Source organism: Danaus plexippus, chromosome Z (genome assembly GCF_018135715.1).
Source record: "Danaus plexippus chromosome Z, MEX_DaPlex, whole genome shotgun sequence".
Lineage (NCBI taxonomy): Eukaryota > Metazoa > Arthropoda > Insecta > Lepidoptera > Nymphalidae > Danaus > Danaus plexippus.
Genome location: NC_083559.1, coordinates 1,542,075 through 1,556,189, shown reverse-complemented (window position 1 = coordinate 1,556,189; position 14,115 = coordinate 1,542,075). Strand labels below are relative to the sequence as shown.

Genomic DNA, 14,115 nt, shown 5'->3' with positions numbered 1-14,115 from the left:
AAATTTACACATTAATTATTAAGAACACAATAAAACCGGAAACAAATAACAACATTGAGGTTGAAAGGATCATTTCATGGTTGCTGTATATAATGCACGAAAAATATAACGAGAGTATAGAAAAATAAACGTTTTTAGGCGCCTTTTGAATTCGTCTTTTGAGATATTACAAAAAAAAAAGCTCTATTTCCAGCTCCCTTAGAGCGAGTGCTGTTTTAAATATAAGACAACCCATAATTTATCAATCGAACAATATTAAAGATTTTATTCATCGTCGTGGACTTTGAAGGATGAGTGACGGTAAGCCTCCTCTGCGGTAGACGCTGTAGCACGGAGAGGTCTCTCCTCACCTGGCTTGAAATCCTGCATAACCTGCGCAGAAAACAAAAAATCAAACCAAAATTCTTCAAAAAACTGATGATAGATAAACAACACTATATACCAGAGAACAGTTATCCCCCCTCCACAATATCCCACTATCTTTCCATACAGTTAAATTTAATTTAATCCCACACAAACAATTACATTTTTATTCCATCAACATATCCAGCCACAATAATTGATTCGTCCCAACGCCGTTTCAGAATATCCTCTTTTGTGAAACATATTTAGTTCGGATTACCTAACTATTCAACTATGACGTTATTTACTACTCCTTTGTCCAGTCAATCTCATTAATAGTGACAAAATTTTTCGTAATCTTTTTTATCTATCACTGTTTATACTCTCAAATTTTGTATCGTTAAGCATAAACGCCACTCGCAACATCGTCGTATCTCCAATAAAATAGAAGTGGAATAAAATCTTTTTGGTTGCAGACAAAAAGGATTTGCGTGTCTATGGTTAGCATATATGTAAATTCGAATAACAAAGTGTTAAAGAAACAAAAGTAGGTGTAATTTTACTACCTTCCGTATGTAGTCCTCGCGCGCTGCCAGTTCCTTTGCCAATTCGCCGCGTCGTCTCTCGTTTTCAATGGTGTAATTCTGATTGAGACTCTTTTCTGTCTTTTCGTATTCACGATACAAGTCGGCGTATTCGGCCAGACTTCGCTTCGCCTCCCAGTTGCTGATACGTCCTTTAGACGTGCAAGCGTCAAAGTCCTCTCGGTTCGTGGCGAGGCTGCACAAAAAGTTACAATAAAACCCGCACTTTCTCGAAATTTCGTAAAGGAGATCGGATTCGTGCGACTGCATATACACCAATCCTTACAGAATTACGTCTTCACTGTCTCGTTTCGATTTATTTAGTAAACTGTTTTTTATAATATATAACAAACTTTATAATTCTTATTTTTAATAGTAAACTTTTTTATTATTTACTAACATTAAATTACTTCACGTTTCAAATAACAGATCAGGCCAGACACACGAAAACTTACTAGATTCGGTATAATAATATTAAATAAAAAAAGCATTTGTTTCAAACACGGTCGATGCCGTGATACTTTATTAGTTTTACTTATATTTGCATTGATATTTCAAAAAAATAAACTTGAATATTATTATTTTTTGCAATTATTGACAGGAGCCGTAACAGATCGATTTGCATTTGCAGTTATGAACGGACGTATCTAATATTCATATCTGCAATTAAAAGCGTATATTTTATACACTCATCAAATAATTAAACAATTTAATGAATGACACTCGCCTCAAACATGCTTTACATTTTACTACAATAGACTGACAGGTTTACTGTCCACAATAATTTTTAATATCGTTGCCGAAATGCAATAATGACAACATTACGACATTCTAAAATTATTATTTATATGTAAATATTAAAATTTAAAACTATAGGAAATTAAATTATATTCAAAACAAACTGTCCACATCGACAGAAAAATTTGCATAGTCGCTTAAAACGGATGAATTAAATGCCCTTTGCACTCATGTCACAGCTTAGTGTATGTGCTCACTTATACATCGATGTGTAGAAATAGTGCGGACGGCTGTTAGCTCTCAGGAAACGTGACACGATGCCGTCGCCCTCACGATACAGCGCCAACAATCGATTGTACGAAATATGCTTATATGACGGCAGTCGCAACAACCTCCCGCCCAGCTTGATGACATTGATCTCACTGTTGCGTAGAGTCGCCTGCACAGACACGTCAAAAACCATTTTATATTTAACTGAAGCCAAGTAAACCCTAGATACTATATATAATAGTAATAATAAAAACAAATATAAAATAAAACGAGTCAATCATTAAACATACTATTTATTCTGTAGGACTGAGAATCACTAGAATGGTATATTGTTTGAATAATGATATATTTATGACATAAAATATCGATTGACATGTTATCATTTGTTGCCAACGAATCTTATTAGGTAGGGGTCAATGTTATTTATAGAATTCCTAGTATCGCTAGTATCTATTTATCCCTTAAAATATAGATTCAAGAAGGATATAAAGCTGGTAGTTCATCTTTAAAAATCACTACTTCCATTGACTATTAACAATTCCAAATCAAGCTATAAAGAATACATAAGTATCGCTAGCATGAACAATAAACAAGTTTAGAACAAAACAAAAATAGACATACCATTGTAGCACTCTTGGACCCGTAAGAAGGATCATGCCGTAAACCTGTATCAGACAACAATTTTAACCATATGCAATCGCAAACATGAAACAAAGCTCACAAAACATACCCATATGGTGAGCTATGGTGAGAGGTATCCCCGACAATGGCTGTTGTACTTTAAGACCGTTGAGAACCTGAACGAGCAATAAGTCCACTGGTATAACATTAAAATACTTTTAAATATTACAATAGCGGCACTGGAATGTAATCGCCATTGGTAAATAATAATCAGTCATTGAAACTGTACTTAAATCTAAATAGCAATTATTCCTGCAAGATCATAGAATGTGATAGTAATTTTACATGAAATACAAATAATCTATACGTCCCAACCTGTTGCAAATTAACGCCCACGTTGTGTGATGGAGCGGTTGTCTTGCTGACAACGAACGGTATGTTCGTTTTGTTCGAATCGCTGTAGTAACATCTCATACCGGCCTCCTTCATCTTCGACGAGACCGTCGGCATCTCGTACCGACGACTCTGGTACTTCGAGTGGCGATAGCCCTAAGGCAAAGGTAAATGTAAACAAGTCAAGTTGTCTACATTTTGATGTGTGCTTAAATACTTTGGCATCGAGTTAAATTTACTAAAATCATTCGTTTAGTTATTTCATATAAAAATCATTGAGCAATTTGACAAAAGACATTAACAACAACTACAATTAAAGGTAATTATGGCAAAAAAATAACGTAAATTTGCAAGGAATCTGACCTTTGCTTTCTTGGTTTTGAATGCTTTAACGCTCCCTAAATTCCCAGTAGCCATAACATCTTCATCTGAGACTGCTTGTTCTGGGCCTAAATTGTATTATACACTTGTTACTTTCATTTGCCAAAAAGGTTGTATGTAACCAGCGTGGTGGTAGCTACGAAAGTTGTTCGATAATATTCCTATTATAATGCAAGCGTAACGGTAGTCACAATCTTTATTTGTCTTAAAAACTTAAGTTTTATATAAAAAGAGAATCTAATATAGGGTTTACCATTAAAGGCGGGTAGATTTTGGCGACCTGTGGCGGCCATTTTGTCTAGATGACATTTGTGAAATCTTTTGTTTATTATTCAGTTATTTATGCCAAATCATCGTGACAGGTTACACGATTAAACAGTGCGTACAAATGATAAAATTTTATTATCAAAATGAGTGTTCTTTAGTGAAATGTTGCGTGCATTGTGTCCTTTTCACAGTCGACTATTCAACGTTCAGTGGCCAAATTTGAAACTACCGGTTCGGTAATCGATCTGCCCACACCCGTACGATCAAGAAACGCAAGATCAGCCGAGAACATCGCCGCGTTCAGACAAAGTGTACAGCAGAACCCAAGACAGTCGATTCCTCGACGTGCACAAGAACTCGGGCTTTAGCAAACTTCAACTTGGTGAATTTTACGACAAGACTTAGGGTTACACCCGTATAAGATTCATCTGACCCAAGAGCTCAAAGTTCAAGACCACAGACAACGCCGTTTGTTCGCTGACTGGGCTTCAAATCATTTGTAAGAGGATCCAGATGTTGGCCGACGTTAGCGACGAGGCGCATCTTTGGATGAATGGCTCTGTTAACAAACAAAATTGCCGCATATGATACGAAACAAACCCACACGAAGTACTCCTGGTCATAATGCATCCCCAAAAAGTTACTGTTTGGAGCGGATTTTGGGCCGACGGCGTCATTGGCCCGTAATTTTTCGAAAACGACGTTGCCGAAGCGAACATCGTCAATGGCGAGCTCTACATAATGATGATAACGAATTTCTTATGGCCTTAATAAACCATATGGTCCTGAACGACATGTGGTTCTAGCAGGACGGCGCCGCGTGCCACACAGCGGACGTCACTATTGACGTTCTGCATGAGCTATTTGAAACTGAGGTTATCTCTCGTCGGGGTGATGTGAATTGGCCACCAAAGTCATGCGTTCTAAACCCGCTAAGCTTTTTTTTTGAGTTTTTTTTTATCGCAGATTTATGCAAATAAACCACAAACTACCGATGCGTGAAGGCGAATATAACACAAGCCGTCACTCAATTTCAGCCGGGTCAATGAAGAAGAGTAAATGAAAATTGAGCCACTCGTATCCGCGCCACTGTGGGGAAACCGAAGCGGGCATTTGAATGATGTCATCTTCCATACTTAAAGGCACATATGGACCTTCTAAATAAAGAAATATTTTGGTTAAACTCACACACAGCTTTTTTATTTCATTACAAAATCTGTCCGTCCTTAATGAAAAACCCTTTAGTAATTTTATATACATCTTTACCTCTCATCGGTTTATTTTTCTCCCCGGTCGTACTTCCGCTGGGTGGTCGCTGCCAGGGTATCGGGGACATTCGATTCTTATTAAACAATTCTACCACCGACCTTGCTTCAACTTCTACCATATTTTCTAATTCAAATGAAGGTCAACGTCATGAAAATTACATTAAATATTACAATATAATTAAATTACTTTAAATAAACATAGTAATATGTATGTATTGTGCACCAGCTGTGTTGTCCTGAATGAAATTGCTTTTCGGACGATGTGCCTGAGTGGTCATAGGAGCACCTCGCCATCTGTTCCTGGCCTCGTTAACCCGTGGACTGTTAACTATGAAACATTATACATAAAAATAACTTTATTGTCTATGATAAGGCTTGAAAATTTATTACTTTTAGTTATGTGGTTATAGAAGAAAAAGTGAAAATACAACTATGTATTGAATTTAATTTCTAACGTTAACGTCCAACAACTCGTTGGAATGATTTCCAATGACTTGTTTGAAGACAATTTATTAAAGAATAAATGTTCTTACTCTGTTGCACCACATTTTCCCTCGGCACATGCCTACGTCGGCTTCCAGAACTCTGCTTAGACTGTTGTAACTCCGTGTGACGTTCCTTGTCTCTATTACATATTACAATGTTTATTTGTTTTCATCTTAATCTGTTCGATGTTAAGCACAAAAATAAACTTTCTTATAATAGTAATAACTGAATTCCTTCCAGTGAGAATTATTTATGTTATTCATACAAAAATATTACGGACACCAAACATACTTTAAGCCCATTTACACTAAAATAAAAAACAAACTTTTATTACATCGCCTGAAATTTTAAACTTTTTTTCCTATGACAAACGAGCAGACGGCCTACCTGACGGCAATAATATTTTGCGGATGCGTTGCCTCCCTTGATTGGGGAAGAGGGAGAGGAAACGATGGGAAAAGGGAAAGGGCAGGAACTAGTGGGAAAAGGGTAAACGCTCCTGGCTCTCTCACTCATCGGACGAAACGCTGCCATTAAAGACTACTTCAGGCCGATCTTCTGTGAGAGGGTGGTACTTCCCCGGTCGAGCCAGCCCATGTTCGAGCTGCAGTAACTTGACCACAGCTAGGCTCTACCACCATAACTTATCTAGCGCATGTCGCATTACAGCCGGTTATATAGTAGTGTTTACGTGAAAGACGGTCGGCACGGCTCGGCTTTCATCAGCTGTTCGCTTCGGATTTACACCCAATATTTTAAGATGCGACTTCAACCGAACTAAAGCATTTCTTGTATACTCCGTACTCAATATTCTTATTGCGTGAAAATTTATAATTGGATGCCTTCTATGTCTACTATGAATGACCCCTATCATCCTCATTTTACAATTTCCGTTTAAACATTTAAATTGCGATTTGAATTAGTGAAATGCAAATTTGAAAAAAAAAACCATTTTGTGTTTATTTATTAATATATTTTGGGTACAATTTACTATTTATATATATTTTTTATCTTAATGGTTTCTAAAATTGAGACTAACCTTTAATAAGGTGACTTTAACGTTCAAAATATATTATGGGTTTCAAAGCGACTTATAAAGGCATGCGGTGTGCCAGATTCATATCTTTGTATAAACGTAGTACGAAAACAGTATGCGACTACCTCCGTTTTCAATGCCTTTTTTAATGTTTTTATTCCAGTTTACATAAAGTATATAGACTTTTGGATGTCTTAATGTTATCAACGTTTTCTCTTATCTAATATTTAGTACTTAATAAAATATAGGCCTTTATGAATAATTTACTTGTAGTGTCATTTTTTATGTTTGGATCAACTTTAAAAGAAATGTATATATATATAATAAATACCCTGAATAAATTTCGCTTTGCAGATCGTAGGTATTTTCGTTCTGATAATCGTCTGAATCGTCGTCGTTCCCGCAGGCGACTTCTTGCTGCAATTCTTGTATGTCTATTTGAACACTCCGGCCACTTGTGGCTAATGAGCAGAACTTTTAGTCAAATTCAGTTCAGCTCTTGATTTGGCATTCCTCAGTAGAGATTCGTATAATTGAAGATGTGTCACAAAATAGGCTTATCTTAATAAAGGTTTTAACATTTGCAAGTTATTGAAAAGAGAACGACATGTATTGTCACTATTACATATTCATCGTAAAGAAGTGCGTCGTTATATAATTGAATATAATGCAAATATCGATAAATATAATAACTTTTTGGATCTGTGGCCCTCTTTTTCATTTAATTTTAGTTAAAATTTTTATCTGGAATAATCTATAAACCTGTTGCTTGAAGGTTGGAGATCATCGGTAGCTTACCATCTCCGTCAGCACGAGCTCGTCTCTGTCGGGATTTTGGCAGCGAAATGTTGTCTAGATTCTGTCGGGACGGTTTGACCTAGACATTTATAACAAAATTTTAAAGCGATGTAAATTTTTGTAAGCTTTGTAAAAGTTGCTTTCATCAAAAAAGGCTAAGCTACTGTCAAAATAAAAAGGTTTTCAGTTTAGGTCATAAAAAATAAACATCGGGACCTTATTCTGAATAGGCGGTTTGATGGTCTGTTTAAAGCCGTGTACTCTCCCAAGCATTTGTTGCTGTTCTATGATATCTGGATCGAGATACCCGCGGATTGGTTTTGTAGCCCTCTGCGGCACCTCCAGTCGACGTAGACGAGCTGCTTGCTGAGACACCTCTGTTACCAACAAAACTAAACTCGTTCAAATTAATGGATCCATACAAACCAACGCAACAGAACCAAATGTAACAGTTTACTGGTATTAACTAGGGATTATTTACAAGTTACGGTCTCTTTTTTTGCGTTTCACTTACTCTTTTTTGGCTGAGCACGGACAGATATAAAAGGCACATTTTCAACACCAGGTGCTGGCTCGACAATAGTGGTCATACTGGAAATAACAATAAGAAACTCACATTTCTTAAAAGCAATGGCTGTTAGAAACAGAAAAGGATATAAACCTTCGCTTTTTTAGTTTTTTTTTCTTTCGAAGCGATTTCACTAAATCTATTTTCTCTTGTAAATCTTCACACCGCGCTTCAGCATTGGCAAACTGATCGTCTACTTCGGGTATTGAAGCTAGAAAATCATTTTAAATTTTGTAATAACGTAATTTACATATATTTTTATTCCTACTAAAGATTAACGCGCACTAATAATCAACGGAAACGGTCATCGACCCGACAGTCCCTTCAATTAAACCTTAACTCGCCATTTCATAACAGAAATATCAGTTTCGTAACAATATCACTGAAGCTTCTTCTTCAAGCATCAAGTAGGAGACGGTTGTATATACGTGTCGTCTTTCAGTTCTCTCCCAGCAACTAGCATCCAGCCCAGAAGTCGATTTCATTATTATTCGTTTCAGAATTTACAAGTGTGTTCTATACTTTATATGATTTTATATCATTAACATATTGACGAACCTCTAATATCCAATTTTCTTTCGGAACGAGTAGCCTCTATGCCTCCAACGAGGCTGCTGGAACTTCTATGCCTTTTGTCTGCAAGTGTACAGATTTAAGTTAAAATAAAGGTGAGATATGTGTTATATGAACTGTTTGAAAACAGCAATTGTTCTTGCATCAAACCACGTTATGCATTCGTCACTTTATGACATTCTCCGACGAGTTATTTTTAAGTAACATGACCTATAATAATTCGTCATGTCGTAACGACATTGTGATCGGCTAACAAAACCTATACAAACCATTAGTTATCTTTATAGCGTCGTCCATATCAACTTTAAATTTTCATACCACACAATATCTTCGTAATAATTTAAAAAATAAAATAACTGCAAATTGATAAATATAAAAAGGGAGTTTAATATTTAAAAGCACTAAAAAATCATTACGTCAATGTTGTCAAAATAATACCAGTTAGAGAACAAGACAACATCGCTTGCCTTCAAATCTATGAACCATGTTTATGAAAAAAAAAAAACCGCCCACTGGCAATCAACATTTTAATACAAGACATAGACAAAATACAAATATTACTGAAAAGCTAGACGATAATTCTATAAATCTTGTTGGCCGCCGGTCGATTCTAAATTTAAGAATCAACACTTTGCATTATTTCTTTAGTTTCATTTAATGAGTATATTATTTACAAGGGACAAGTCTGTTTCAAAAACCATGACTTCCAAATTTAGACACTATGTATTTATACTTATGAAACAAAAAAAAACTGTGAACTAGTATATAAAAGGCGTATTAACGAAGTCTTGCGTAGAGATGACTTATTTTTGCCAAACTTATTTTAGTTATAGTCTTGCAAATATGCTGTAAGACTCATTTAGCAAAATATACATATGTATTATTAAACATATTTAAAAAATAAATTGTTTTATTTTCCGTTTTACAATAAAGTTCTGTGAGGACTATTAACAGAGGGATATAAAAAAAAAATGTTGAAATTCATTAGGGGTTAAGGTTTTTTTTGGGTGAACACAAAATAAAAATACTCATATTAATTCTTACATTTATTAATTCAATATACACCTATAACTAGATTCTGAGAGGAAAAATATGACAAACCAAATTATAAATGACAAACGTTGAAAATAATTCGCGCATAATATAGTCTATGACACGAATGCGAATAATAATTAATACTTTTATATTCAGTACATAGTGTTTATATGATTATTTACATATAGTATGTTAGACAATCTAAATGCTCCAATACATGTTTATTAAACGTATCTTTATATATACTAAGATTGTCATGAGGGACGTGACACTCCGTAAAATCAACTCATAGTGATGTCTGTGCGTAAGGCAAAGGTCCAGCCATACAGAGCCAACATAAAGCAGTGTTCATTGAAAACCATTCGGTGGAATGAATATGTTTTTATTTCAGTCAAATTCACATAGAAATTAATTGTGATTAAAAAAGAAATGCTACACATACTAACCAAAAAAAATTATAATATTTAAAACTAATAATATATATTTACTTTTTTTTTTTAATTCACAGCATATTTATGATATACTCTGTATAAACCCCACAAGTCGTTTCAGTGATGTATTCAATAGTGCATCATTAATATCTTTGGCTCTAATTATTCCTGACAGTGAATGTTTAGAGAAATTTTATAAATATATAAATATATATGATAATAATAATAATAAAATATTACAAATAATACATCAAAATTACCTGTTACATATTAAAAAAAATCAATCATGTAAATATTAAGAGACGGACCATCTGTATCCAAAACAAACATTTGTCAAACAAACTACATCATATTTAAAAAAAAATTAATTACACAATGAATCGATGATAAATCACTTCAACATATAAATGAATCGGATTCATTACTTAGAATCATTTTCAAAAACTCATATTGCCATATAAACTATAATGCAAACACTGGCAACATCAATTAATCTCTTCAAATCGCCTCCATAAAGACTTGTACGTCAGATAATTATACGATTTTTTTTTTTAATTACACAATACTATTCGACGTCAGACAAATAGGTTGCCAACAGATAGATCCGCCTCTTAAAAATGTGTTATATGTATGCAAACAACACATAATAAATTAAATTAAATTAAATGAGAGACTTATTGTCTATATGGGAATAATATATCATATATCGCATTAGATTACGACGTAGTAAAATGTTTTTTTTTTTTTTCTTTCCATAACATTATTATTAATACGTACAAATGACTTATAAACTTTTATTTATTTCAATAGGACAAATGGCTTGGTATAAAAACTGTTTTTTTTTTTTTAAGTTCTAATTTTATTTGTATATAAGTGTAAAGCACTCATCAGAACTGAAAAGTTCGAGACCTTAATGTCACTATATATGTTATGGCGCATTGAAATGATAATAAAAAAAAAATAATAATAATAATAGTAATGATGTTAGCTTATAAAAGTTGCATAGAACGCAGGATCATTATGGGAAGGCCATACACTCGCAAACATTACAGCAGGACGCATATCTTTTTCTTGACAGGTTCCGGAGGTTCCAGGGCTGCCAGTATGGCCTCGTCAAACACATTCTTTAGCCCTTTCTGAAATTAAATATATCATATACATTAATGTGTTTTCTATACAACAAGTATATGATCTCTAGGAACATGTAATTAATATCATTACCTGGGTTAGAGCTGAGCACTCCACATATTTAACTGCTTTCAACTCCTTAGCTAATTTCTCTCCTTGTTCAAACGACACCGGCTTTTGTTTGATCTTAGCCAGTTTCTCCATAGTCCCGGGATCATCTCTTAAATCAATCTGAGTCCCTACAAGGAGAAACGGTGTCTTCTGTTGATGATGAGTAATCTCCGGCACCCACTGTAACACATTTACAAATCAATCACTACAGCATGAATATTGTATTTAATATTAATACATAAGAGATATAATTTACCTTTTCTTTAACATTTTCAAACGAACTGGGACTTACAACACTGAAGCATACAAGGAAAACATCTGTTTGCGGATAACTTAGAGGTCTCAGTCTATCATAATCTTCCTGACCTAATAAACATCATATAATATAAAATTTCTACACACAAAATAACTTACAGGCACAAGGACCAAGAAAAATATATATATATATGTATATATAAACCTAGACGATACCTGCAGTATCAAAAAGTCCAAGAGTGTAGGGTTCCCCACCAATCATAACGGTGACAGCATAGTTATCAAACACCGTCGGCACATACTCCGATGGGAACTTGTTTGTTGTATAGCTTATGAGCAAGCAAGTTTTTCCGACCGCTCCATCTCCCACCACAACACATTTTATAGTTTGCATCTTAGAAACTTTGTGTTAAAAATCTTCAAATTAATTATTTTTTTTTTAGTATCCCTCTTTATCTCCAATAGATTTCTTTGTCATAGCACCCCACACAGCTTTAGTTTCCTTAGGACAGAACACATTGAACATATAATAATGACCATACCACAAAATAAAAGTAAAATATTGTAAAAAATTACATCTCTGAAACAACAAGCATATCCTGATTGTGTTCAATACCAATTCCACTTCATAGGTTACTCAAAATACAGATAATTAATATTGTAAGCTTAAATATTCTAAAATTGAATGTCATAGACATATTTCAATAAATTGTCAACCTCCTTGTATTTTAATTTTTATATCAGACATTTTGACTAAATGCTTCATTAAATAATAAATCCTTTATTTTGAGATCACCTGATACCATATATATATGAAGATAATTTTATAATATTCCTCATATTAGTTGATCCACATTCAAGTACTTTGAGTTTTTCTCAAACATAAGTTTGTACTTCAACAAAGAATTAAAATGTTCTTGTATATACAAACAGAGACATTTTGCAACTTTTATAAAATCTCTCCGGCTGATTCAAAGACATTTAAAACTTCCTTGTGACCATAAAGTTTATACTGGATTTAATATAACGATTTTATTGTATATGGAATTCAAATTATTTCAAAATATGCAATACTTTAAACGAGGAAGGTATATATATATACATATATATATATGGATTTTATTTAAATATAAGCATTTTTTTATATTATTATTATATTTATTTCTCATATATCAGATCAAACATAATAATAAAGTCTACAACAACAAAACAGTGAATCCAGATGGGTACAATCTACTGTTAAACTTTGTTTAAAATACAAATTGAGAAAAACAGACTATTGTGTATTGTTTAATAGACAATTTGCCTATAAAAATATATATATATTAATCTGCTGGTTATTATAAATATATATAAAACTATTAATAGTAATAATCTATTAATATGAAATAAACTTTTTACTGGGATTGGAATGCAAATTTCTGATAAATTTATACAATCAGAATAGTCCTCAGATAAGTACATTTGCCATTATTTTAACATTTGCAACCAAAAATGTTTTATTTACTATTTATTTAATAACTAACAAAAAAAAATGCAATGCTCACAGTAAAATTATAATTAATTTTGTGAACAATGTTCTGTTATTTCAAAAAATTCGCAGAAGCATAATTTTGTTTATTGTAATAAACAAAGAGTTTGATGTCCTGTGTAATTAACTATACAAGCCTATCTAAAGTTAAATATTTTTGTAATTACTGTTTAAGTTAATTATCTTGCTTGAGATAATGGCATTCTTATTGTTAGGGACAAAAAATAAGTAAAATATTTTAAAACTTAAATGCGTATTAAAGAGAAATATAACCTATATATACATATATTCTAAAATCATAATAAAAGCAACGAAATCTCGCCAAGCAAATTATAAACGCAAAGATACTGTTGGAAACGCCGCGCTACATGGCAAAGGTACTAGTAAAAGAGGACAATGACCTGATTGTATGTCATGTAAATAGAACAGTGGCTGGGTTTTAATCTCTATTTAGTGTAATAACAACAGATTTAGCAAGAAACTAGACCGCTAGACTAATTACAGGACAACTCGAGCGACTAGTAATCGGCATCGGGCATGCCCTCTTACAAACCACTTCTGAACTATGCATAAGATATTCATGTGAAAAATACCGTACTATGACATTATTCCGGAACATCTAATGAACCAATATTATGTAGACGATGTAAATAATCTATGTCTTAACAACACTCAATATTGGGGTATATATTACTAGAAAATATATTTTTTTACATAATCACGTCACAATACATTTTGACGACCATTTTGTATCGGGACTTGGAGTACAAAAATTTGAAATAAGGATATACAAAGCTTTTTATGAGTATAGGTATATTTTACTTACGGTTAACCACAGTCAAACTGATAAAACTCAAAATGTTAACTAAAGTACCCGTAAATCCAGGTAGAATTTACAATTTGCAAGCGACGGGTTGGGTTCTTGACGGTGACGCCATTGATTGAGTCACAGATACGAAATAATTTTGAATAAATAATATTTATCTATGGAATTTTAGCCAAAATTTATTTTGCTTGATTTAAGAAAATAAATTTCATATTACCTTAAACCATCCTTATTTTAAACTAATACCTGATAAAGACTAAAACTACAATCCAATTCAATTAATATGCTTTAAGTCTCTACCTCCTACAAACAATTTTTTCTTACTTGTCTCAGCATATTTATAATAATTATTACTACGAATTTTTAAGACACTCATATTTTAAGTTTAATTCATCGCTACTGTTTTAAAAAGAAACTACTCTTTCAAAAATTCTTGGAGTGAACTGAACATTAGATATAGATATTAAATTAGA

The 14,115-nt window shown here is 33.2% G+C and overlaps 2 protein-coding genes across 6 annotated transcripts; both read right to left on the bottom strand.

The window, feature by feature from the left end:
• Positions 1-213: 213 nt before the first annotated feature.
• On the bottom strand, positions 214-8,831 carry LOC116777785 (uncharacterized). Of its 5 annotated transcripts, none has more exons than XM_032671496.2 (17): positions 8,595-8,825; positions 8,311-8,388; positions 7,846-7,963; positions 7,699-7,775; positions 7,401-7,576; positions 7,149-7,263; positions 6,718-6,847; positions 5,398-5,489; positions 5,088-5,192; positions 4,863-4,976; positions 3,312-3,397; positions 2,931-3,104; positions 2,665-2,731; positions 2,556-2,599; positions 1,922-2,103; positions 909-1,122; positions 214-372 (listed from the first exon to the last, which is right to left on the bottom strand). In XM_032671496.2, exons 1-17 carry the CDS (start codon positions 8,620-8,622, stop codon positions 265-267), a joined length of 1,908 nt encoding a protein of 635 aa, XP_032527387.2. In that variant the 5' UTR covers positions 8,623-8,825; the 3' UTR covers positions 214-264. The 5 variants fall into 5 exon arrangements, with proteins under 5 accessions (XP_032527387.2, XP_032527386.2, XP_032527389.2 ...); XM_032671495.2 differs by having other exon boundaries at positions 4,863-4,988; positions 8,595-8,823; XM_032671498.2 differs by having other exon boundaries at positions 4,863-4,988; positions 7,185-7,263; positions 8,595-8,821.
• Positions 8,832-9,358: 527 nt separating this feature from the next.
• LOC116777721 (cdc42 homolog) lies at positions 9,359-13,792 on the bottom strand. The gene is made up of 5 exons (XM_032671418.2): positions 13,643-13,792; positions 11,502-11,787; positions 11,287-11,396; positions 11,013-11,210; positions 9,359-10,927 (listed from the first exon to the last, which is right to left on the bottom strand). Exons 2-5 carry the CDS (start codon positions 11,677-11,679, stop codon positions 10,838-10,840), a joined length of 576 nt encoding a protein of 191 aa, XP_032527309.1. The 5' UTR covers positions 11,680-11,787; positions 13,643-13,792; the 3' UTR covers positions 9,359-10,837.
• Positions 13,793-14,115: the final 323 nt, after the last annotated feature.